The 27,014-nt window shown below is 42.7% G+C and overlaps 1 protein-coding gene across 1 annotated transcript in view; it reads right to left on the minus strand.

The window, feature by feature from the left end:
- Window positions 1-1,582: 1,582 nt before the first annotated feature.
- The window catches only part of rtn4rl1b (reticulon 4 receptor-like 1b), a 175,593-nt gene continuing 150,161 nt past the window's right edge, over window positions 1,583-27,014 (minus strand). The window contains exons 3-4 of the mRNA XM_061827107.1: window positions 6,328-6,779; window positions 1,583-5,495 (exon numbers count right to left, since the gene is read on the minus strand). Coding sequence (XP_061683091.1) covers window positions 4,608-5,495; window positions 6,328-6,779 — 1,340 coding nt within the window. The 3' untranslated portion in view covers window positions 1,583-4,607. The remainder of the gene's footprint in view (window positions 5,496-6,327; window positions 6,780-27,014) is intronic.

Raw genomic sequence — 27,014 nt, forward strand, 5'->3', positions numbered from 1 at the left:
TGGAGGTATGTTTATACTATATCTATTTCTCTAAAAAAATGTTACGGCCTAAACTAGGTTTTGACCTTTGTTTTCATTCTAGAACACAGTAGTATAATTAAAAAAAAAAAAAAATCTACCAAGATTTGAATTTTGTGTGTTTTTAACACAAAACAAAAGTGTTTAAACGAGAGAAATGTAAGAGTTTACAAAGTGTGTGGTTTGGGGTTTAAAAGTCTTAAAACATACATATGAACCCCCACAAAAAAAAAACAAACACATACTATAAACAAAAAAACATACTGTGAATGGAAACAAAAACCATCCTGTCAATGAAAATGCATATTCTGTAAATGAAAAAAATATATATAATGAATGAAAAAACATGTATAAAAAAATATATGATATGTGCCCAGCGACTGACTGGTGACCAGTTGAGTGTGTAGTCTGCCTTCCACCCAAAGTTAACTGGGATAGGCTCCAGCACTCCTGTGACCCTTGTGAGGATAAGCAGTTTTGAAAATGAAAAAACAAAAAAATTACGACATATTTCACTTAATGCGAGTATTTTTTGGGGGGAACATAAGCCCCATGTTAAATGAAGGAACATATATACATAATATATTGAATCGATTCCAACCAATCCGCTGTCTGGCTGCTACTGTTGCGGTTTGTGTAGGTTTGTGTTTCATGCTAACTTTGACTGTGTTGAACACGGTTGTCGAGACTCACAATTTAAATCTACTGGACAAATTTGTGCACATTCATGACCTGGCAGAACTTGTACATTAAAAATGTAAAAATCAATAAAGCTGAAGAATTTAGGTGCTGAGGGGCTTATTCATGAAAACAAAATACTCAACTTCCCTAATTGCATCTGGCTTATGGAACTGCTGGAGAATTTTTGTTTCTTGACTCCATCCATCCATCCATCCATCCATCCATTTTCTTTGCGCTTATCCTCAGGGGGGTCGTGGGGAGTGCTGTAGCCTATCCTAGCTGTCAACGGGCAGGAGGCGGGGTACACTCTGAACTGGTTGCCAGCCAATCACGTGGCACATGGAGACAAACAGCCGCAATCACAATCCCACCTAGTGGCAATTAAGAGCCTCCAATTAATGTTGCATGTTTTGGGATGTGGGAAGGAACTGGAGTGCCCGGAGAAAACACACACAGGCACGGGGAGAACATGCAAACTCCACACAGGCGGGTCCAGGATTGAACCCGGGACCTCGGAACTGTGAGGCCAACGCTTTACCAGCTGCTCCACCGTGCTGCCTGTTTCTTGACTCTGACTATGAAATACCTTTGAGTTCTTCCCTTATTGGAGTAAATAAATGTGCTTCATCTTATGGTTCAAACGTGAAAGTGCATAATGTATGCAAGATGATTCTATTTGTTTGTAAGCTTTGTCTGTTCTTTCATATAGCTTGACAGCGTGCGGGAGGACAACCCGGAAAAAAAAGGCAGATTTGCTCACAGAACAGTTTCTTGTTTAAAATTGACTCAGACTGGCTACAGTGAGACATAAGAACATAGAATTTAATATCGTTATAAACATTTTTTCAGTCTTCAGATGACGCCACGCGGAACACACTGGTTTGTGACGCCCAAAAAAATGAAGACACAAATGCAAAACTATAGAATGAGAGGACGCAGGTTGACAACTTTGTGCTTAACCAATGAAGGTTCTGAAAATATTCCATGACAAAAATGATCTTGAGAAAATAAAAACATCTCCTGATTTAAGGAGCAAAAACCCTGTTATCATAATTGATGCCACTGATATATATTTTTTTCTCATTGTTTGAAGGGACATGTACTGTACATCAGTACTATCGTCTGTTCCATTGTTACATCGGCAATACAAACACCATCCTAGTCCATTAGCGCGAGGCACATCAGCTCCAAAAGTTCAGCGCCTCATCCAATACTTGTCCATCAACCCAGTCTGTCCTGCAGGACTCATCTTCAATTGTCCTGGATCACATTAGATCCCAGAATGAGAGCAAAAGTCTTCCTCTGTTTGCCAGCTCCTGTTGAATTGTTCTTTTGTATTGAGTTCAAATCAAACGTCACTCGAGATAGCGCACACGCAATGGTTTTTTTTTTTTTTTTTGTCTCAAAAGTCTTATATGCCACGTCCATAATTCAGGAAAAGACGTCTTCCTCATTGAATGATGGGTGTCTGGCAGGTAGGCTCAGTTCGACACCAGCTCACTGGGGAACCTGACAAAGCCCCGTTTGGCTTTTCCCGCTGGCACTGCAGCGTCTGCTCATTGCCAGGTCCGCTGTGTGTCTTGGAAAGTAAATAAAAAAACAAAGAAACAAACAAACAAACAAACCAAAAAAAAAAACATACAAGCACGACGTACAGACACACATCTTCGTCACACGGAATCCAGCGAATGGGATATTGCACATGGGAGTCCACAGCTTTCGGACATACAGTTGAAGCCAGAAGTTTACTTACACTGTGGAAAAACGCACATTCCATTTTTTGTCTCACTGTCTGAACTCAAATCAGACTAAACTTGTACTTTTTCAGGTCAGTCACGATCACCAATTTTTATCTTTTTATTTTGTTAAATGCCACAATAAGGGGAGAGATTTTATTTTCTTCAAGGTCAAAAGTTTACATACATTTCCTTAGTATCGAGGAGCATTTCCTCTGAACTGCATGACTTGGGTCGAACATTTAGGGTAACTTTCCACACGCTTCTGACAGTAGTGTGCTGGAATTCTGGCCTGTTCCCCTTGACCGAACTGGTGTGACTGGGTCAGGTATGTCGGTTGCCTTGCTCGCACATGCCTTTTCAGATCTTCCCACACATTTTCGATGGGATTCAGATCAGGCAGGACTTTGTTATGGCCACTCCAACACATTGACTTTGTTATCCTCAAGCTACTTTTGAACCATTTTGGCAGTACACTTTGGGTCATCGCCCATTTGGAAGACCTATTCACTCCCAAGTTTTTTGCTTCCTGGCTAATGTCTCAAGATGTTGCCTTCATATCTCCATGAAATGTTCTTTCTTTATCATGCCATCTATTTCATGAAGAGCTCCAGTTCTTGCTGCGCCAAAACAGAAAAACATGATTCTGCGACCTCCATGCTTCACAGTTGGTATGCTGTTCTCAGGTTTACAAGATTCCCCTTTTTTCCTCCAGAGGTAATGTGGTCATTATGGCCAAACAGCTCCACTTTAGATTCATCAGACCACAGGACATGTGTCCAGAGGTTAAGATCTTTGTCTTGGTTTCTTTGTGCAAAGTGTAATCTTTCTTTTTTTTCTTCTTCTTTAGGAGTAATGGCTTAATTCTCGGTGAGTGGCCTTTCAGCCCATGTCGGTGCAGGACTTGTTCCAGACACTCACATTGTCTTTAGTCTTTGTTTTGGGGTTGATTTGCACATTTTGGACCAAAACACATTCATCTGTGTGACACACAGCCCGTCTTCTTCCTGAGCGGTGTGAGGGCTGGGCTTTCCCATGATTATACGTGTGTATAATTGTTTCAACAGATGAATGTGAATGATGAATGCACATCTGGAAATTGCACCCAGGGATGAGCCAGACTTGTGGAGCTCTCTGATTTCCTGGTGAATTTCTTTTGATTTTCCCATGATTTCAAACAAGGAAGCAGAGTGTTTGAGGTGCGGCCTTAAATACATCCACAGGTCTACATTCAATTAACTTCCATGTTTTCAGTTAACCTATCCGGAGCTCGTGTTGTTTAAAGACACAGTACTTTTTCTGTATATAAACTTTTGACCTTTGACAAAAGTAATATAACATTCTCTAAGAAATTCTCAAATTCATTTTAGTGGCATTTAAAAAAATTAAATTTAAATTTAATTTGGTGATTCTGACTGACTTGAAACAGGAGGGGTGTAGTCTAATTTGACTTCAGACACTGAGACAAAAAAATTACACTTCAACTGTAAACATCAGTTTCGCATAGAGTCAAACAGGAGAGAATGATTAAAGGCAGCCTCACATATTGGAGGGGGGGATCGCAAGCTTACTGTGTTGAGTTAGTTGGAGCGATTTCTTGCTATGAAAGAGCTTCTTATCCGTGCTATTTATGGCCTTGAATCATCAGTGGCTATAAATTCCATTTTGTAGGAGGAATATTTACATTCCTATGTCTCTTTATGAATATTTATGGTCTTTTTGAGATGCTGCTAGCAAAGAAGGAATTAGCACTTGATAGAGGCCCTACATGGTCCGTCATCGGTCATCAATCCAGCTAAACTCTTGCGCACGATGGAACGTTGAAGACCAAATTTACGTTTTTACCGCTTGGATGTTTGCCTCTGCACAACATTTGGTTATTCGAGGTCCAGAGATTAAACAGACCAACAAAAAGACCCATGACTATAGAAGCTGGCTTCAGTGGCAGCGCACGCTTGGTCTGGATGAGATTTTCAGATTTTCCAGTGGGACATCTACGAGTCCTTCTATTGTGGATATTTTTATGCTTGTGCTCATCTGAATGGTTAAGGTTCCTATACAACACTTACAGATAATCACACACACACGCACATAAAAGACACAAGAGCCAGGAGCGAGAGTGTTTTTGAGGACTGTGTCCTTTGCAGTAACCGTAAGTAGTCTCTCCATAGATCAGCGCAGAATAATGTCAATATTTGTTGTTGTCAAGGCAACCACAACGGCGTAGACATATAATAAGGGCCGTGATAAGTTTGCCCTGTTGTTGGCTTGCTGAACCCCACTCGGGGGTCGAACAGTGGTTCGCGGACCGCACTTGTGCTTCCTTCTTGTGACAGTACCATCAGGAGATGTGTGATCATGTTTTCTTCCATCTGAGAAATCAGGAGAGGACTCCTCCTTATCTGCAATGACCTCCTTCGAGTGGTGGACCTCATTGTCACCCTTTCCTTTACTCCCCCGACTGCGGTTCTTCGAGCAGTTACGAGGACGGCCAGCCCTGGAGGGGTTCACCACGTTACTCTGGCCCCCAGAGGCAGCCACTACCCCACGATTCATGGATGGTGGGCTGACCGTGCCGGATAAATTGTTGGTCTGAGCTCTGGATTCAGAATTTGGTGAACAGTTGGAGAAGTCCTCCTTGCGCAGTTCCTTCAGGTCTTTTCCAACCATGTCCACAGGCGCTTGGCAGCCAACAGAGGACGTCGAGCCCCTAAAACGTTTCAACCACTCCCATAGAGTGAGGGCCTTGCAGTCACATGACCAGGGGTTGTCATTGAGACGCAGATATTCCAGAGCAGGCAGCGTGTCCAAGCTGTCCCCTGATAGTTGCATGAGTGAGTTGTTGAATAGGAAGAGGGTGGTCAGACGTTTGAGGTCATGGAACGCCAGGTGGTGAACCCACTCAACCTGGTTTTCATGGAGAAGGAGACGATCCAGGGACCGAAGACCCCGAAAAGTGTTCTGGTTGAGTCTCCACAGGTGATTTCCGTGGAGGAACAGGTGACTCAGGTTGTGAAGGTCAGCAAATGTGTCATCCTGCAGGAACTTTAGATGATTTTGCTGAGGAGACAAGATAACGTAATGTTATTATTTGCTCTATGGGTACATTGGCACAATCACACATTACAGATATGCATAGAAACATGAAGTTGATTTCCATTTTGGTGCTCTTCTCGACTTTAGGTAATATTTTCTACAGTACAGTATTTCAAAATGTCTGGGAATATTTATAAGGTCACTCATGTTGGATCAGAGACCATGCTTGCCATTGATGTACACATTCATCGCAAAGGTCATTGAGTGCTTGAAGTCAGGGTCTCAGTCATGTCTCACAGAAAATGGGCTTCTACAAATTGTTCCTCCAAATTTGCTTGCCCAGACTCGTTCAAAATGTTTTTTTTTTTTTGCATGGCTTAAGGGGGCTAAGGGGACATGGTCCAGCCAAGATCTTAGGCAATTAATTAAGAGATTATCTTTAATATTCTCTCCATATGGTGTATGTGCAACCGGTTGTTCTTGCCCTGTGCGGGTGACCCGTTGCATGCCCCGTTGGCCCCAATAAACCAGGGTTTTGATCTTAACTCATGCAAAATGTAGGGAACTAATGAGCTGTGCCCGATGAATAGTAATGGCTCCAAGCCTGTTGGAGAGAAAAAAATGTGAGAAAACATCTTTGCTTCAGCGTCTGAAAAACACGGGTGGAAATGTTGTGTTGTGCTGACTTTGTAAAATCCTGCCTCCTCACTTATGTTGCCTTGACCCTCAAGCAAAGAAGCGGAAGAACTCCAGATGAATTGATTTAAGTTTATATCAAGAAGCTTGCTGGCTGCGTTTGAATAAATTAAAATGTATCCAGTCAAGCCAAAGTGAATATTAGTAAAGGCTGTCGTACCTGCAAGTGGAGATACTGCAGACTCCTTAGTCCTTGGAAGATGTTATTCGGAAGCGAGCTGAGTCCGCAGCGGTAGAGGTGTAGAGCAGTGAGCCGGTTCAACCCGTGGAAAGTATCTTCAGCCAGCGAGCGCAGGTGGCGATTATCTCCCAAATCCAGCTCCTCCAGTAGTGTGAAGCCGTGGAAGGTCGTGGGCTCGATGTATGTGATGTTGTTGGAGTAAATCCAGAGAGTCACCGTGTTGGCGCTAAAGTGACCTTGGAGCAGTCGGTGGATCTTGTTGTTCTGCAGGAAGATACGTTCGCTGTCGGGCGGGATTCCTTCGGGGACTGTCAGGAAGTTGTGCGCTTGGCAGGACACGGTGCTGGGGGCCGTGTAGCAGATGCAGTGGCGAGGGCAGGACCAGGAAAATTCCAGGCCGCAGAGGACCAGCAGGAACTCCAGCCCGCAGCCTGCAGTCAACACGAAAGGAGGCAAATTAGGCTTCGACTTGGGTTGTTGTTGAAGTTGATGAAATAAAAAAATAAGCACAAATTAAGAGGTAACGATTCCCAATCTGCAGATAAAGATATGGATTGTCTTCATTGCTTCACACTGCCTGAAGCTGGTGTGCTTAGGCCCACCGCACAGTGGGGAATAAACAACTGCTCCTGTGAGTCACTGAGCTACGCAAATACAGCTATTTCATACAGACAGACTGCTACCTCATGAATTTAGTCCTTTACGAGCCCAGTGCCCTCTATTCCATTGGCGCTACTTGTCAGCGAGCGTATGTAGGTTGTGATTGGTCCATTTACCAGTTAAATGGGCCACCGAGCGCTTATTTAGACTTGTGGTAAAAAGCTTAAAGCCGCTTCCTGATTGATGACATGATTTGCCATGACTTAGCCACATTTCTTCTGTTTCAAATGAGTCCGGCGCATGAGCCTTTTGGCAGGCGCCGTCAGACAAACCACTGGCTGCCTTCCACTCAGTTTATTATTCACTGCACAGAGAAGGCCAGATTCACTGCCTTTAATCGATACGCCTCCGTTGCCTTTTAACTAACCCTATAATCCTGCGTCTTTTATGCTGGGATCTTTCTGCCAAAGAGACAAGCATATTTTTCTGCGCGTTCTCACCGAACTGCGACCAAACTGTGACATTGAGAGTCTGATTTTCCCCGACCTTTAATAGGAATTCTGCCACCTGAGCAAGAGTATGCTCTCCCGGGCTCGACTCTAATCCGGGTAGCTAAACCCTGCCAGTGGGCAACACACCGCATGTATAGGCATCCCCATGAACCTGCAAGATTTTTCATGCCGTTGAGCGCTGTCAGAATGTGTCTCACAAAAATATTTTGCCCCCTATCAAAAAACATAGCAGGTTTCACCTGCTATGTTTTTCTCAGTCCACTAAATAGCAGTTCCTCCCTTTTTGTCACCTTGTTTCTCTCTCATACTTTTGCCATTTCTGTAGGGGCGTGTCACGTTGGGCCTCAAATGACTGTGAAAATAGGTTTGCCTCTCCCTCAGGAAATAAAGGTTTGCTTTATTTATCGGACAAGCATTATTTTTTTCCAGCTTCCGAGCTCAAGGTGGTAATTGAGATGGATCGCTCTCATCTTGCGCCGTCCAGCATTAAACAAACACCTAGACAACGGCAAACATAAAAAAGTAGTCGCCATTAGAGTCTCCTGACTCTGAAGCGACTCATCCAATCAGGAGATTCTATTACTGTATTCAGGAAAATGATCTTGGGCTCCCTTCACTAATTATATTTCTTTAATGCTATTTCCATTAACGCTTTTGCTTCATGCATGTCCCTGGTGGAATTAGATAGGATATGTCAAAGGGGAAAAATTATCTGCGCGGGCAGGAGAAAGACAAGCAGCCAGTGATAACCGTGATATAAAAGGAGCGTGAGGGAATGAAAATAGAGACGCGGTGGAGATTGTGATACAGTTTTGATTTGTTGACGCACACCCCATCTTATGTGTGCAAGGAAACAAAACCCTGCTCCATTGGCTCTTTGGACTCTTCAGACAGATGCCTTGTTTTTGCATTTATCTAAAGCAAAATACTTATTTTTCTGTCCATTTGTGTCTAATAACACGCATGAACCTTGTACGTTTGAACCCATCCTATACTGTTTCTCCTGATTAGGTTCATGGGTGAGCGAGATCTTTATCCTACCTAAATTTGGACAAAGACACCGTCAAATTGCAGCCCAGGTTGTCCAGACTCGGTTTGGATCAAATTATCTACTTTTCAGTTTCAAGTTTATTGGACTTCAGTTGAAAAATGAATTAATTCAACTTCAAATTATATCATACCCATTCAGTTTTTCAATGCAATGTTTCAAATTATGGAATTCAAATACAGTTTACTAATGTAATTATTCCAGTTTGGAAAGGAAATTTAAATAATTCAAATTCAGTTTTGGCTCCCACACATTTTGGTCTGAAAACAATGTTTTGCAACACACTTAACAGTGCATCCAGAAGAACGCAGAGAATCTCATTATGATAAAAAAAAAGTGGACTTGTGAGGTTATCATTTAACAATAGTACACAAGCCCTGAAAGATTATTGTCGCTAGGTTCTGTTAGCTCATTACAAGCCATAATCTCTCCTTCCTGGTCATAGATGATAGACAGTCTTAATTTCGTTTTTAAGCATCTGAAGGTTGTTTTGCCCCTTGACCTTTTCATCACCAAACTCCCGTTTTTCCTGAGAGTCAATAGGCAGTGGAAATGGATAAAGGAACCAAATGGGATGGACATAGTCCCTTGATAGACAATGAGAAGCCATTGTGCGCAAAATAAATGCAACAAACGTTCATACCAGATTTGCCCTCATGAATAAACCATGTGTGCTAATAGGAGGGACTGCTGAGCTCACTGTGGCACTCATTAGATGGGACAAACGCCATTTTCTGGTTCTCTCCAAAGACCACGATAAGACCCATCTATATTTCCACTACTGCTATGGAATGATTAAAAAAAAAAAAAAAAAAAAAAAAAAGTCATCTCATGCTCCTCAGTGTTAACAACCATGCTGGATGATATTTGCACAAATCCTGGTCTGTTGATCAAGTGCAGCGCGTGTCATAAAATGAGGCTTACAAATTAGTGTTTCGATGGGGTTTATTTTAATGTATTGGAGTGGAATATTTATACGAATGAATGTGAACCTGGTTAATGCTCGAAGAAAAAAAGTACATGAACGTGATCATCCCCTGATGGTTGGACTACTGGAGGTACATGGACTCAGCGGTTTACGATGGTACCGGTATACAACATTTCAAAATTATGACCGGCGGTTAATTATTCAGTTTGTGCTGTACTTAGTGTTTTTCATTCAATTGGCTGGTATTAATGGCGTAGCTGTGTTTTTCAATACAAATAACTACGATAAATCTAATTTGACTATGGACTGAGTTGTAAGGGTTAGATATAGACTACACTGCATTATGATGTGATGATAAATTATTATGATTATGTTGCTTTCTTAGGACCGAAACTATGTAGTAAAACAAGAACCCCTGTGGGATGTATTTATTAAAGAAATTTCCTGAAAGGTGTCCTCAATTAGTTGCCACTTAAGATAAATGTCTCAATTAGATTTCTCCTTTTTCCCACCAGGAAAAAAACAACTACCTGTAATTACCTGAGTTCGGCAAGCTTTTCTGTACTAAACTGTTTTATTTTTTTTGATTGTGTTATATTTATGACCTAGAAGTGTTGTTCATGCAAATAGTTGAGAAAAAATACATGCCCTGGCAAAAGTTTGATGAAATACGGTAAAAACAAGCCCCGAATGCCTCTTAGTTAGTATACCATCCATCCATTATCTAAGCCGCTTATCGTCACAAGGGTCGTGGGAGGGCTGGAACCTATGCCAGCTATCTTCAGGTAGGAGGACGGGTACACCCTGATCTGGTCGCCGGCCAATCGCAGCGCACATAGAAGCAAACAACCATTCGCACTCCAGCCAATCGCAGCGCACATAGAAGCAAACAACCATTCGCACTGACCTAGCATATTAAAAAAATGTTGTGTGATGTTATTGACTCCTAGCCCATTTTCATTTTCTCTTTCTAAACTCAATCCCTAAAAACGCGGGGAGTATGAAAATGCGATTTACAAAAGTCTCACTTGTACACTTTAAAAGTCTGTTCGTCTGAGATTGTTATACTTTTGACATTTGACAGGGAGACAATTCCCTCGGGGATCAGATTGCTATGTATGTCAACATGATACATGATGCATGAACACACAGTGGTTAATCCTTCCCACTGTTGTAAACAAAAGGCGACGTCACTCATAAGGCTTACGTAAAGTTCTCACTGGCACACCGAGTTGAGGCTGGAAGCCGCGTGCCGTCCCTCCGCTATCTGGCAAGCCTGTTTCCATGCAGCTTATTTGGCTTGTTTTATTCCCTGTGACAAACAATTGCGGGCACCCGGGCAAAATGATAAAACAATTAGCGCGAATGACATCAGATGATGTCGTCTGTGTCAGTGGGATAAGTGACGGAGGGCATCTTAAGCATCTTAGCGTGCATTATTAATGGGACTTGTTCCCTTTGCGTCACAACACGCTATGTGTGTCTCTTCAAGTGCAATTAACTGTCACGGGGACAGACACAAATCGAGCTGGCAGCTGACCCGATGCCTTGGATCAGCACAAAGACCATCGAGATAGATAATGCAGAGACCGTAGAAGAAAGCTCGGGGTGCAGCTTTCCGGGTCGTGCGTTTGATGCCCAACTCCTGTCTGTGATAGAGCTGAACCATATCATAACCAATGATAATCGGGATTGAATGATTTTTCTTTTTTTCTACAGCACACACACAATCATACAATTTACAGCCAATCATAGATGACCATTCAAAATTGCATTAAAAACTCACAATTTTGTCCTCGATGAAGTTAACACGGATGCTATTTGTCATGAATGGACGCACAGAGCTAAGATTCCACTTTGTCCTCTTGAAGTTCATAAAGTAGCATTTGCAGTCATGCTCGCTGACAACAATGACTATAAAAATAAGGCGTGACCTGGATCAAATTAAAAGTTTAGTGTTCCCATGGGAACGTATAGCTGAGATTCTGTCTTAATGATGTAGACTCTCCAACCTTGTACAAATACAATACACGATTCTACAGTGGACATTTCGGCTCCCTGTGTTTTCACTTCCTTCCACCCTGCATCATCTCATTAAAGTGCCACTGTCATGAAATGCATGATTTTATGCATGTTATTAATGAAAAAAAGGCAGCTGGAATGGACCCAGCCGTTTTTTCACCACAAAACATGATTTTGATGTACTGTATATGACTTTTTGTCACTCCCGCCATGAAAATCCCCTCAAGGGATTTGTTTTCAAGAAGAAGCAGGAAGTGACGTTAGTAGCAGACGCCCACTCAAGCGGTCTCGTATGTTTCTACTAGTTTTACCTGCTGGATCATAGCTCTTTGTTCCTTCGCGTTAGCCAAAATGCCGGCTCGTTGTATTGCTGGATATTATTCAAACACTCGGGAGTATGGGTTAATTCTTCATGCTTTTCAAAAAGACCCTGTTCGTCGTGAAAAATGGATTGCATGGGTGCAAAGGATGTGGGCTTCGTTGGTTCCAAATGACAGGTAGGTGTGTATACAGCTACTAAAAAAAATAATAGTTGGGGGGAGGGGGTGGGACGTAATCCTCTCAGAATATAACAAAAGATCCGCGCACGTAAGTCACGGGTGCTATATGCGTCAATGTACCTGTCGGCGCCGAGCACGGCTCCGGACGAGGGGTACGGCTTCGGCCGGGCTGGCTCATACATCCTGTCCGGGAGTCTGTTGTTAGTTAGAAGTGATCCGCATATCATCTAAATATGACTCGAAAGGAAATGAAACGTTGGGATAATATTGCCCCGGTCACTTCACTTGATTGTGTTCGCGACTGACTGCTTTGTCCGGGCTGGCTCAAACATACTGTCTGGGAGTCTTTTGTTAGTTAGAAGTTATCTGCATATCATCTAAATATGGGTCAAAACGGTAGGGTAATATTGCCCCGGTCACTTCACTCGATTGTGAGATGTTCTCTTCTTTGAAAAGAACTTCCGTGTCCCATCGTAGGTGGAACAGCGTGTTTTCAATGGCGAATGTCGCAATGTGACGTAATGAACAGACGATCCAGGCAATATGGCTACCACTTGGATGACGAATGAGACTTCCGGAACTTTGCGCATGGATGACGCACTCGCCGCTCATTTTTATTTTTTCGTATGGACATTGAAGTGAATAATGTTATATGAATTTTTCATTACAATATCTATTTTAGAATGTTTATAGGCATGACACTTGACCTTTAAATTGCATTTGTAAGGTAAAATTGGATTAGGATGGTAACAAGACGCTACATGTTTAAAGTAACATAGAAACGGGCAATAAATATATGAGTTTATATAAGCTTGGGCTTCCCAGCAGGGAAAGGAGTCCTCTGAATAAAACACGTTCTGTTCAGGTTTTCCATTGCGAGTTGTTGATTGCCTTTTTATTCTAATTAATTAGCACACAATACAAGGAGGGCAGCCATTTGCTCTGAGGCGCCTCAAAAACACCAATCATCATCTCACATTGACATTTCCAAATGTTTTTGATGATGTTAGGAGTGCTGGTTGCCGCCATTAAGCTTGAACCGGCACACGAGTACGCTCAAGCACTTGCCCTGATGCCATATTTGTCTTTACAATGGGATAGACTTGGTCTCATTTGTGATCAGGTCCACTTCAGGGCATTCGCTTCTGTCAGGTTTGCGGACTTCTCTTCCATGCACCGACGTGAGGAAATGGAAAGGAAAATAGCAGCTGTCAATGAAACTGTGCTGCAATACAAAGAACGCTCTAAAAAAGTATAATTGTGTTTTTCTTCCTCAGACATTGACGTAGTGAGTGGCTGCCTTCGATTAAATGAGCGACCGTCAATTGTTGTTGTCTGCTGTTGCCAGCACTTTAACGGCCTCATTAGGGACCTTTTTCCTGATAACAAGTAAAAGACTCATTTAAAATAAAATGCCTCAGGTTTGTCAACTAGTTTCTCATTTTGTTTCCTTCCTTTCTGTTTGGTTGTTTTCGCGGCCAAGCTCTTTTGCGATTGTGTCAGCTTCGCTTGGAAATGATAAACGCTGAAATGAACCTATAATGGTTTAGTGCTGCTTTTGGTTTGAATTGTTCAGGATTATGCATTCACATCATACTATAGCCATTGATTTCTTGACAGTCATTTCTCTCCTATTCAAATTCCAGAAAAGATTATATGAGTAAGTTGGATGAGTAAGATGCCTGTTACTTCTCTACCAGTCACCGTTCACATTTGTAGGGCTCCACGATATTTACAAAAAAAAAAAAAACGAAAGTGCAGACCTGCGATTTATATTGTGATGTAAAATAGTACAGGATCAGTGTTGGATGCAAAAGTCGATGATCTGCTTCTTTTCCTTTCGGCGTGTCATCTAAGCCTATCTCGTGCATCCTCCCCTCTCACGCCCAACGTCCTCATGTCCTCCCTCACAACATCCATCAACCTTCTCTTTGGTCTTCCTCTCGCTCTTTTGCCTGGCAGCTCCATCCTCATCATCCTTCTACCAATATACTCACTCTCTCGCCTGTGGACATGTCCAAACCATCGAAGTCTGCTCTCTCGAATCTTGTCTCCAAAACATCCAACTTTAGCTGTCCCTCTAATGAGCTCATTTCTAATCCTATCCAACCTGCTCTCTTCGAGCGACAACCTCAACATCTTCATTTCTGCTACCTCCAGTTCTGCTTCCTTTTGTTTCTTCAGTGCCACCGTCTGTAATCCGTACATCATGGCCAGCCTCACCACTGTCTTAAAAACTTTGCCCTTCATCCTTGCGGAGACTCTTCTGTCGCATAGAACACCAGACACCTTCCGCCAACTGTTCCACCCCGCTTGGACCCGTTTCTTCACTTCCTTTCTACACTCTCCATTCCTCTGTATTGTTGACCCCAAGTGTTTGAAGTCGTCCACCCTCGCTATCTCTTCTCTTCTGGAGCTTCACTCTTCCCCCACCGCCCCTCTCATTCATGCACATGTACTCTGTTTTACTTCAGCTAAAGAAAGCAAAACCCAAAAAAAAGAAAAAAAAAGCACAGCAAAAGTCGATGATAAAGTTAAAAAAAAAAGTAGATCCCTCCTGGACCAATGAATAAATAAAATGAACAGGCGGCACCTTGATCATTGTAATGGAGAAAAGTACCAAATGTTCTTTGCATAAATCCTCACGTAAAAGTAAAAAATATGGTTGATTCAAACTACTCTGACAAGTACAATTTATCCACAATCTTACTTGAGTCAATGTAATAGAGTAAATGTACCGTAATGGAATAAATGTACCGTATTACTCGCCAATTTTGCAAATCACCATATAATCTACAACAGAACTGTATTATACATTATTTTCTTGCAAAAGAAATATTCATTTGACTGTGTTGTGACTGATGTTGTTTTTGTAGGGAGAGATGGGCGACAAAACAAGTGACATTGCTGTGTGTGGGGGGAACAATAAGAGTCAGCTGAAGGGTGCAGTCAGACTGAGATGGGGATCTAATTTGTTCAAAGTGCTTATCAACAAACACTACACAAAAGAAAACAAGATAAAACAAGTGGGATGCTGAACGTCACAAAAGAAAAACGAGCGGCGATCAGACGAATGACGGCTGACTTTCTCGGAAATGAAGTTAAAAATATGCACGGAATGATGGCGCTGGGCAGGTGCATAAAGCTCATTTATTTCAAAGATGGAAGTGAGGGAAGCTTGGCGCAGAGGTTTTATTGGCACATTGGGATGAATGCGGGGCAGCACGGTGGATCAGCTGGTAAAGCATTGGCCTCACTGTTCTGAGGTCCCGGGTTCGACACCGGACCCGACTGTGAGGAGTTTGTGTGTTTTCCCTGTGCCTGTGTGGGTTTTCTTTGGGCACTCGGGTTTCCCCCCACATCCCCAAAACATGGAACATTAATTGGACACTCTAAATTGCCCTAGGTGTGATTGTGAGTGCGGCTGTTTGTCTCTCTGTGCCCTGCGATTGGCTGGCAACCAATTCAGGGTGTACCCTGCCTCCTGGCCATTGACAGCTGGGATAGGCTCCAGCACTCCCCGCAACCCGCGTGAGGATAAGGGGCAAAGAAAATGGATGGCTAGATGGATGGATGGATGGATGGATGGATGGAGTGAATGCGTTACTCATAAACATTGAGTAGTGGCGATTTCACCTGATCACTTTGAAAGACACTCAGGTTGTTCTAAGGTTCACATTTGGTTCTCTCTTTAGGACACAGATGAGTATCCTTGATATACAACTTAAGTCTTTGTAGCCCCATCATCGTCCTCAAAGGCGATCAGATTCATTCATCATGATGAAAAACTGGAAAAATGATACACAAACATTGCAGGGCCTTGCAGTGGTACGGTGCCGGGCTGGTGCGAGTGAACTAATGGCTCCTTTAGACTAACATAAATCATCCAAACTGTGCCGATAGTTCATATGCTGTAGTGCCATTACGTTGATGGAAAGCATGCCTAGTACAACTGTTGCCATTTTAAAAACTGATAAACAATTCTTAAGGGTTGTAACGTGTACCCCAACTCATAACCTTAACTCTGCAAATGCGTGACGGAGTTCCATTTGCCACACCCAATCACTAAACTACGTACAACAATGCAGCAGCGAAGTCATTACAACATTGAATATATGTGTAAAAAACACTCACAGAGCCCAAAATATGAAAAACAGTATGCCTGAGCGTGCCTTCTTGAGTCAATTTATTTATTTTTTCATATAATTATAGCACAAAATAAATGTTTGATATGAAGCAGTAATAGGGTTAGGAGTAAATGTTAAGGTTGACATTATTCATTGATTTAATTTATTATAAATTAGTCAATTGAATTGAGCGTGAACCGTAGAGGTAAATCCTTTGCCAAAGACTTCCATGGAACGTAACTTCCCATTGTTACATTTTATTTTTTCTCGTCGTTGCCTTTTAAGAAGTCCATCACCCCAAGGTGACTCCACGGGATGCTCTCAAGCCTCGAAGACAAGCGCTCGGATCGCGTTCTCGACAGCACTGAACGCTGCTAAAAGCTTTTTGTAGTTTAATATTTAGCACTGGCATAGCTGCACTTTGGGACCATCGGGTCTGTGTGAAACTGCACTAGCTTGGAAAAAATAAGAGTGGGGGAGGGGGTGGCTACATTTTCCACTTGAGTTGTTCTCCCGTCCGGCAGCTCTCACCCTAAAACAAACAGTAAGGCATCTCCGTTCTGCAGCTGCTCCCTCCTTGCTTATACTGCACACGCCCCAGATTCAAACAGATCAATTATTCATGGCAGGTGAGAAACGCACACACACACACACACACACACACACACACACACACACACACACACACACACACACACACACACACACGCACGCATGCATCGAGTTCTGACAGTATCAAGTAATGTCTTCAAAGAGGCAAGAAGAAAGAAAATCAAGTATAAAAGTGTATACGTGAAGCAACGACAATATGGCGTGACTCATTAGATTGAGCCGCGGTCTTTGGACCGGGCGACCAAGAGCTCACTCACCAGAGTTGAAAGACAAACCTTGGGGGAGGCGCATATGACAAACAAATATTGTACGTGTACAATAGTGTACACTGAGTCCACAAACACGATGGGTAAACGCATAAATGTACTACTGGAAGGAAAATGATGTGTTGTGTGTTTTTATGAAAGAATACACACGCCAGATGAGAGGGGATGGCATAAGGTGTATGATTTCTTTTGATTACTAGTCCCCACAATTATAATGTAGTATCAATAGTGTCGCAAGTAGACCTACCTTATGTATGTTTACAGTGTCATTTGTGAGGACTAATGAATGTATGTGCGTTGATGGTATCATAGTAGAGGTTTTATCATGACTTCGACACAGATTCTTTTGCATTTCCTCAGATCCGAATTGAGCCTTGATAATATCCATCCATCCGTTTTATTTAGCGCTTGTCTTCATTGGAGTCACATGTAAGACGGAGACTATCCCAGCTGAATTTAAGCGAGAGTCAGAGTACACCCTGGACTGCTCGGCAGCCAATCACTGGGGTACATAGAAAGAAACAACCTTTCACATTCAGACCTATGGACAATGTTTTTGAAACGAGGGAGAGGAAACCCGTATGACCCAAACGAGAATTGGCAAACCTCCCACAGGAGGCCCACAACTGAGCTCCGGACCTCAGAATTGAATGCTAACTGCTGGTCCACCACACTGCTGCCTTGATTAACACATCTCAGAATCAGAAGTGAATTGGATAACTGCCACTGCGATTCAATGTAAATGGACAACCTTGTCATCACGAGGCAGAGGTCACTGAACAACAGCGACTAATAAACCACAAATGTAATCTGCCATAAAATATGGAGAAATGTCCAAGAAGCGCAAAGATTACATTGACCCTGATATTTGTTGGTAAATATAAGCATTGTTATATGGGTCATTTGAAAGTCAATATTGGGACATTAAGGTTGTCTCACAGGGGTCGGCAGAATGAGTCACTCGTATGATTTCTTTGGCTCACTTTTCAGACCAGATGCATCCCCCTCCTGATGCAACCCACCCATTTTTATTTTTTTAATCCATCTTGGGAACATCAATGGCTGAGTACTGGGGCACTAACATGAAACCTCATCTGTGCCGTCTGTGTAAAAGGCAGCAAAGTGTACCAATACACTAACAGTAAACTTGGAAGTTTTTGAAGTAAAAACACGTTCGATATTTTGGTATTGATATTTTCCTATTTTAAAGTATTCACGTTGGGGACTCAACTGGGATAATCTGTCAGGAGAAACCAGCTCACTTCATACTTCCTCTAAAAACAGTCATCTGAAGTTCGGCGGCTGTATAGTACCAGAGCTGTAAGAGAGAGGTTTTGGCGCCCACTTCTTCCATCCTGTTGATGCTGTCCAACATGTAATTAATAAGTCACAGTCATACCATCAACTGGCGAAGACAGATAGAGGCTATGTATTTTGTTCTGACTGATATGTCAAATTCCATGTTCATGTTCTTCTTGTGCGGCTTTTTTGGGACAAGAAAACTTGCCATTGATTGCAGATTCAATTGAGGGGAAGTCCCGGAATAAAGAGATGGAAGTTGTTGTTTTTTTTATTGGGTATATTTATAAGGCCATAAGATCTTCATTTTGCAGTGTAGCTCATCATGACTTCTCGCTCTCAAAGACACCCAACACGTAGCTTCCTGCTCACAAAAAAATGACAGACTTCATATTTGATTCACTGTCTCATCACATCAGGTGTAGCACCTGATTGGATTCTATCTGATGCTCTATTTTATTGTTCCATTTTTATTGCGTCTATCTTGAGTTTCATGGAGTCCATCTGGCCAGGAGGATGACGATTGTCATTTTATTCTGTGCGATGTTTCAGACGTGAGCTTCAGAAATCTTGCAGATGCTCGTACCTGTTGGCATATTGAATCCGGTGCCTCCATAAGCGAGTGGTCTCAATTTATGCCTGGGTGGGTTTTCTCCGGGCACTCCGATCTCAAAAACGCGGTACGTTGATTGAAGACTCTAAATTGCACTTAGGTGTGTTCACTAGTCGGCCACCGTACAGCTAATGGATATACCTTCTTTTTATGGCTTGTGAGCTAAGTCTCGCTGGCTGAAAACCTGCAAATGTACTTTTTGCATGTATGAAAATTTGTCAATTTTGATTGGCTGTAGTCTGCGATGTTGCTCCGCCTTGCAATGCCGCTTCCAATTTTCCGTCATGAAAACGAGTGGCTGTAACCCGTGGACTGCAGTCTGCTGCAGACTGCTTTTCAGTCAGGTTCGAACGCTTAAATTACCATGGGTCAACACTACTGATTCTGAATGCTCTGAGCAGATTAGATTGACCTGGATGCACATTGAGGGGGCAATCTGATTAGACAAGTAAGTCTTGCATCAACACATTTACTGGGAGCCTTGCAGCCAAGTCAAAAGCTCTGAAACGAGAAGACGATATCGTTGGGAATAAATAAATGCAATTAACTACCACTGCCATTTCAAATTGTAGATGATAAATGTTAGATTTATAAAATGGATACATGGTTTTAAATGGGCCACTCTTGCGCAGCCTCCATTTGCCACCTTCCCCTTGTTCCGTTTAATTGATTCCATTGCTGTTTCTCAAAAGTGCTAAGCGTCACTCTTCGCTTGGACGAGACGCGGTCGCTGTCTAGCGGTGATTAAAGGAAACACGGCCTGGCTGCGAGAGATACTGCGGCGGCTTACGGGATTTAGTGAGTCACGCACAAGGCAAATACGTCGAACCCAAGATTCACTTCAAAGGGCTCCATCACCAAAACCTCACAACATCCGGAACGTCTCTTCACGTGCTTTGGCTCGAGTGGTCACGTTGGAGGATGATGACAAATCACTTGTTTTGTGGCGAGGACTTCAGCACCGGCGTTTGCAAGTCTCTGTTTTGCATTTGTCACGCCGAACCCTCTGTGGGCTCCAGATGCAGCTCCTCGCAATCTTCCCTTCACGACAGCACTCTCATGGAGATGGCTCCCATTCATAAGTGATATTTTTTTTCTTCCCACAGTCAAATTGTATTCAGTTGATCTGACTTTTCTGGACCAAAAAGTGTCTCATCATGAATCGTAAATGGTGTCCTGAGAGATGGCAGGCTCTATCTCAGTACGCCACAAGATAAAACATCATTCCCTCTTCAACCTGGAGGCACAATAACGAGACGAAAAGTGAAGGATTGAAAAGGATTGCAAGAGAGAGACTGTGAGAGAGAAGGAGGGAGAGGAGAAATGGCGACGGTTCGTTTTCATCTGAAATAGAGTGATGTTTAAAATGGAGGGAGAAGAGGTGGTCATTCAGCAGAACTGAAAAAGAAAGGCAGCCAAGTTGCATTCGCTGACCATCGTGGAGGTGTCACCCATCCTTACGATTTTGCTGAAATAATGTCAAATTTGGCAGCATGGTGGTTGACTAGTTAGAACGTCTCCCTCACATATCTGAGGACTCGGGTTCAAATCTTGGGCCCGCCTGCGTGGAATTTGCATGTTCTCCCCGTGCCTGCGTGGGTTTTTTCCGGGCACTCCGCTTTTCTCCCACATCCCAAAAACATGCATTAATTGGAGACTGTAAATTCCCTGTTGTGAGTGCGATTGGTTGTTTGTGTCTATGTGCCCTGCGATTGGCTGGCAACCGCTTCAGGATCTACCCCGCCTCCCGCCCGATTAGAGTTGAGATAGGTTCCAGCAATCCCGTGACCTTTGTGGGGATAAGCGGCTCATAAAATAGATGGATAATGTAAAATACCAAATATAAATGCCTGTTTAGGGTTGTTTTTTCTTTTTGTTTTTAAAGCAACCCTGTGCCTTCTTAGATCAAGTTGTGGCTTCTGTACATGCTCATTGGAGCTTCACATGTGCTCGTCCGTCTCTCTATGTGTCCTTTGATTGAGTTGCAAAAAAGTCTGGTGTGAAGTCTGCCCTTTTACACAAAGTCAGTTGGGAGCTCTGTATTTGATCTGTATCTGTAGCTCAACTCTGTTGGACGCCATGTCTTAATTAGTCACGCATCTGCACGAATAAGCGCCCCACCTATAATGGACACCACCTTTTTCCCATCAGAAAAAAAACAAGGCAGTCCACTCTGTGGCTGTAATTTTTGTATTTCCACAGGTTGTGTCCTATATTCGTAGAGGCCATGGCCTGCATTGTTTTAACAAGCCTAAATCCATTGTGGTAAGCGGTGTAACTGTGCACGAGGGTTGGGTTACGCCGCTGTTTGTAATTTCGTAGACCAGCACAGCCTGGCAGATCCGATAGTGGGTGGGCTGCGTCACTGTGGGTGTGTTTACAAGTGACTCCATTTGGTGCCAATAAAAATTGCTCCTCTCGTTACCTTTAAAGGTCAAGTGTCATCCCTATAAACATTCTAAAATAGATATTGTAATGAAAAATACATATAACATTATTCACTTCAATGTCTATCCGAAAAAATTAATATGAGCGGAGAGCGCGTCATCCATACGCAAAGTTGCGGAAGTGTCATTCTACGACATCCAAGTGGTCGCCATATTGGCTGCATCCCCTGTCCGTGACGTCACCTGGAGATTTGCCATTGAAAACACGCGGTGGACCCTACTATGGGAGATGAACACGCCCCTTCTGACACGGAAACTCTTTTGGAAAAGGAGAACACCACACAACCGAGCTGTATACACGCCTACCTGTCATTTGGAACCCACGAAGCTCTCGTCCATTGCACCCGTGCAATCCATTTTTCACGACGAACCGGGTCTCTTGCAAACTTATGAAAGGTATATCCACCCTCCCGAGTGTTCAAGCAATGTCCAGCAATGCAACGAGCCGGCATTTTGGCTAACACGAAGGAACAACGAGCTTCCCGGAGGTAAAACTAATAGAAACAAACGAGTCCACTTGAGGGCAGTCCTGCCATGTACGTCCCTTCCTGCTTCTTCTCGAAAACAAATCTCTCGAGAGGATTTTCATGGCGGGAGTTACAAAAAGCCGTATACGTCAAAATCAGGTTTTGTGGTGAAAAAAGGCATGGGTCCATGTTGGCTGCCGTTTTTTCATTAATAACATACTAAAAATCATGCATTTCATGACAGTGGCTCTTTAAATGTGCCACTGAGACTGACTTGACTGAGAGCTTGTAAGAAAGAGGACGTAATATAATCACAGCTTTCCGTATGTGAGTGGAACATTGTCACTGCTCTTGCCCAACGTGGCAACAGATAATGTGTCGAGGTACCCTTTTTACATACACTTGGTGGCGATAATTACAGATGCCCATACTCTTATGGATGACCTGCCACAATAAATCCTCAATGCTTCCTTCACGTAGATTCCAACTGTATATTCCATGGTAATTTCCAAGGTTTCTACTATCCTTTTTTTTTTTTTTTTTGAACCTGAAGCTTGTGCTAAAGTAGCTGTTGTTTTTGTTTTGACAAAAGCAAAAAACCAGCTCAACTCCTCTACCAGCACACAAAACCTCTCCTGAGTTCTGTAGCCAGAGAAGGATAAAAGCGGAGGACATGTGCCGACAAAAGCGCAAAAAAGTCAAGCCTCCTCTGCAAATGCAACTTGACACCAACACGACGATCCACAAGTAACAGACAGACATTATTATTTTTTCTTTTTTCAAAACAACACTAGGCTGTCTCTGAGGCTCTTGACTCTACTCTCTTCCACACTGGTAGCTTTCAGTATAGACAATGGAAAAAAAAAAAAGGCTGTAAAAAACAGTACTAGATCAGGTCATCGCCTGAGGATAAGAATATTATAGTATTCTTTTTTTCTTTTGAAGCTCCATTTGGCTTAAGATAAAAAGTTAAAATGTGTATTTACTCAGAATGTCTTTGTAAGTGTACCAGATTTGTTTTGGAAAAACTTCAGGTCTTCAGTGAGTATTGTAATACAATAGAGACTCATCCTTAATCGCAGTCCGGTGTTGAAATCCAACATATTATGTAAGAATTGATGAGAAGGCGTTAACTACGAAGAATACAACGTGAAACCTGTAAAGTTGAGCATCATTGAGGTTGTAGTATTTGGACTTTCAACCACCATCATGCATGACATCTCACAAGACTTAAGCAGATCCTCTTATCAGTTTAGCGAGAAACAAAAGGATTATGTCTTCAAGTGTGGTTTGCTTTTTCATTGTCTTTTGCCTCTGTAGAAGGGTAGCAGTAAGGGAATAGTCGTGATAGCTACCTACAATCAGGATTAGAATTTTTTGGGTCTCTGTACAAAATGGGTAAGTTGACAATCAATAGTAAGAAAGGGACAAAAAGGGAATCTACTGGAAAATCAGCTGCGTTTGACTCTGTGGACTCACAGGCACCAGCAATAATGTCACTGCATGCGTCATTGCTGCCAAAGAGTTTTTGCATGATTGGTTTGACCATTAGTACTTTCATTAACTTTTTTTTCAATTGATATTTTTGACACTTGTTCATTTTACTCATCACTGCGGTGAATTACTTTTAGCATTTGTGTTAAAATTGCATTTTTCATTTTTTGATAGCCACAGTGTGAGCCTGCAGCAGATTATCTCTGTCATTTCTTGTGGCCAAATCGATTCTAATTTCAAGCATATTGGTTCCACTGTAATGTCGACCAATGCGCCCCCTCTCAAAGTAACAACCACATTGACCTGCAACCGACTTCTACCAAATCTGAGTCTAGGTCCAAAAAGCAAGAAGAGGCACAACCAGATCCCCACCCACCCATACCCTACAGAAAAAAAAAAAGAAAAGTTCAAGTTGACTGTTTGTCTTTCTGTGCAATGCCGGACTCCTTCACAGCAGAGCAGCCAAGCCTCCTGTACGGCGAGTGCTGCTCTGCCTGCCGTCCCATCGGGACCATTATCTTCACACCTCTCTGCCCTCGGCGCCCCCCCCTTCGCACAACCAACCTTCCGTTGTCGTCGGTCGGGCCTCTCGGAGGTTAAACGGGGCCCCAGTCAACCATGGGGGAGCAGTAATGGCCAAAAGCCCAAACTCAAACACGGCACGTTTGCAAAACTGATTCTTTGTGTTGAACTTGACAAATGGTACTTGTGTCTGTATGTGTGTGTGTAGTTTATGAAGGGTTTCGTGTACTTTCTGCTGGGCAAATGAACAGATACATTCATGGGTAGCATCCCATTTTTGATTGTCATGCATTATATCCTTCAGTATATCAAAATATTTAAGTGGTTTAATCTGAAGCCATAATTTGGTATTAGGAGAGGATAACTCATCGGTCAAAGTTAGCATGGAACCCTAACCCTTTTCTTCCTGACCCAACATGGCTGCCTCACATTATCATATAACTTAACCATAAATGAAAAAGACGTGTTATTTCCTCGATTGTGGCCTGTTAGGAGACTTTTATCTCAATAAGGCAAAAAAATGCCACCCTGCCCATGAATTGGTTAATAAAAATCCAGCATTCAGGATTTAAATAATCAACCAGGCTACTTCATTTTAGACATTGTATTTTTTTCTCCTACAATTTAAAACAGTCTCCAGGTTTCATTTTTATAATTCTGTCGTGCCTTCCTCACAATACCCGAATTTCTCACTGACCTTTGCTTTAACCTTTACAAGCAGTCTTCTCTTTAGGACAGAATCAGACTACAAGACTGCTCTCGGCGGCACGGCAGTGCACCGGTAGAGCGTTGGGCTCACATTACAGTTCTGAGGTCTGGGGTTCAAATCCCGGCCCTGCCTGTGTGGAGTTTGCATGTTCTCCCCATGCCTGCGTGGGTTTTCTCTGGGCAATCTGGTTTCCTCCCACATCCCCAAAACGTGCATTAATTGGACACTCTAAATTGCCCCTAGGCATGATTGTGAGTGCGGCTGTTTTCTGTCTCCATGTGCTTTGCGATTGGCTGGCAACCAGTTCAGGGTGTACCCCGCCTCCTGTCCGTTGACAGCTGGGATACGTTCCAGCACTCCCCGTGACCCTTGTGAGGATAAGCGGCTAAGAAAATGGATGGCTGAATAGATGATTGCACTACATCAGACTATTGCCATAAAATGTTGCAATATCTCAGTCAGACGGTGGCAATACTACACGACGTATTCTGATACCACCGTATCCCGACTTTTTTCATCTTGTCCAGACAAACCCTGCCCGAGAGTGGGAACCAGAAAACGTGTCACCGGTCAGCATGACACGAAAGTTCCTACGTAAAGAGCCCAACCCTCTGGCAAATCATGCTCTAGTCTCTGGAAACATTGGTTTGAGCCCGTGAGTTCTGGACTTGTTAGTCAAAGTTATGTTGAGGTATCACAGTATTTCCCCCTTGTGAAGGCAGCGCTTCAACACTAAATTACACGGTAATTGGTATGTGGTTGTGTTCACGTGAAGACAACATGTAACATTGGGACAGAAAATAGGATGCGTTTCAAAAGTAGGCAGTGAACACAAGATTTACTTTAGTAGGTTCATTTCACACTTGATCGGTCAGCACTGCAGACAGACAACTATTTGTAGACAAGCAGAGGTTGCAGATCAGCTGGAGCGTGACCCACATGATTGAGGCCTGAGTACACCCTAGACTGGTCACCAGTCATTGGCAGGGCACATAATCACAAACAACCATTCACAGACTATTTCAAATCTTTATTTAATCTAAGCTGCACGTTTTTTTAAATGGGAAGTAAGCCTTAGTACCTGTAAAAAAAATAAACAACACACACGCACGGGGAAAACGTGCACTCTCCACAGACGAGAAGCTGAGCTGGGATTTGAACCTAGAACCTCTTGACAGTGAGGCACATCCACTGGTTCACAATCCTTCCTGAAAATCTCCCATAATGCTTTCTCTTTAATAACCCACCTAACAAATAAGTCAATGTGGAAATTATGTCGATGACTGTTGATGATAATTACTATCTATTTAACATGTAATTAACTGACACCAAATCCCATTAGAGAATTCAAATAATCTCACTGTGACACTTGTAAAAATGTCAATAAATCATCTGTGCGTCGCGTTACAACTGTGTTACAAACCCACTTTGTGGCTTATGCCGAACACTCTCACTGTGTTGCCCTTTGTAACACAATGCTGCATTCTCAGCAGAGCACTACTTGCACATTAATCCTCCGCTCTACTCAACAACTGAGCTTTATACTGGACTCCCATGGATATTGAACAATAATATGAAATGCTTCTTTTGTTTTGTTTCCTTGGAGATATTTTCTTCTCCATTTTTTTTGGTCCGGTTTTTGGAAAAGCCGACGCGTGGGCAAGCCGTGAAACTACGCAAATCAAGAGGTGGGGGGTCCGAACAGTAGCGTAGCCTGGGGGTCCGTTAATAAGCGGCATGCAAGTTATCTTGTCTGGAGAAGAATGGGGGGGGGGGGGGATTAGTATCATATTAATGAAAATGAGAGGTAAAAACACTGAGCATATTTCATGGTGGGATAATGGAGCGAGAATATCGCACGTGATGCAAACACTTGACTCCGCTCTTTAGTCACTATAAAGGCTTCATATAAAGTTTTATAGCCGCTGCAAGATAGTTTCATTGCGAGCCGCTAAATTATTAAACAGTGACGCTGGATAAAACAGGGTAAATGAGCTGTTCTTGGCTTATTCCTAAATCATTTGTCTGATATCTATACTACTAGGATTTTTAAACGATGATACAATCCAAAACTCATTTAACATTTTGTCATGCACTAGCAACTCGAATAATCTGCATTCATTTCTTCTTACATTCTCATTCACAACTACCCTGAAATATATCATACATATTAAACATTGTCATTGTAGCAGACATACAACTGTAATGCATCCAGAGCGATGGGGGCTGGGGATGCAATAGCACAAAAGGCACCTTATTAAATGCACAATAAATGAAAATGTCAGATTTGTAATCGTAAACACCGACAAAGACAAGAACAACAAAACACATTTTCGCTTGTTAATGCAGCATAATAATATCATACATTGTACTGTGTGCATGTGGCACATGGATATATCGCCCCAAAAAATGTCAAATGTCTTTCTTTTTTTGTGGGGGGGGGGGGGGGGGGGTCACCCTGTCACTCCATGACAGCTAATGCAGGAAAAAATAAACAATC

This window comes from Syngnathoides biaculeatus, chromosome 8 (genome assembly GCF_019802595.1).
Source record: "Syngnathoides biaculeatus isolate LvHL_M chromosome 8, ASM1980259v1, whole genome shotgun sequence".
In the NCBI taxonomy this organism is placed as follows: Eukaryota; Metazoa; Chordata; class Actinopteri; order Syngnathiformes; family Syngnathidae; genus Syngnathoides; species Syngnathoides biaculeatus.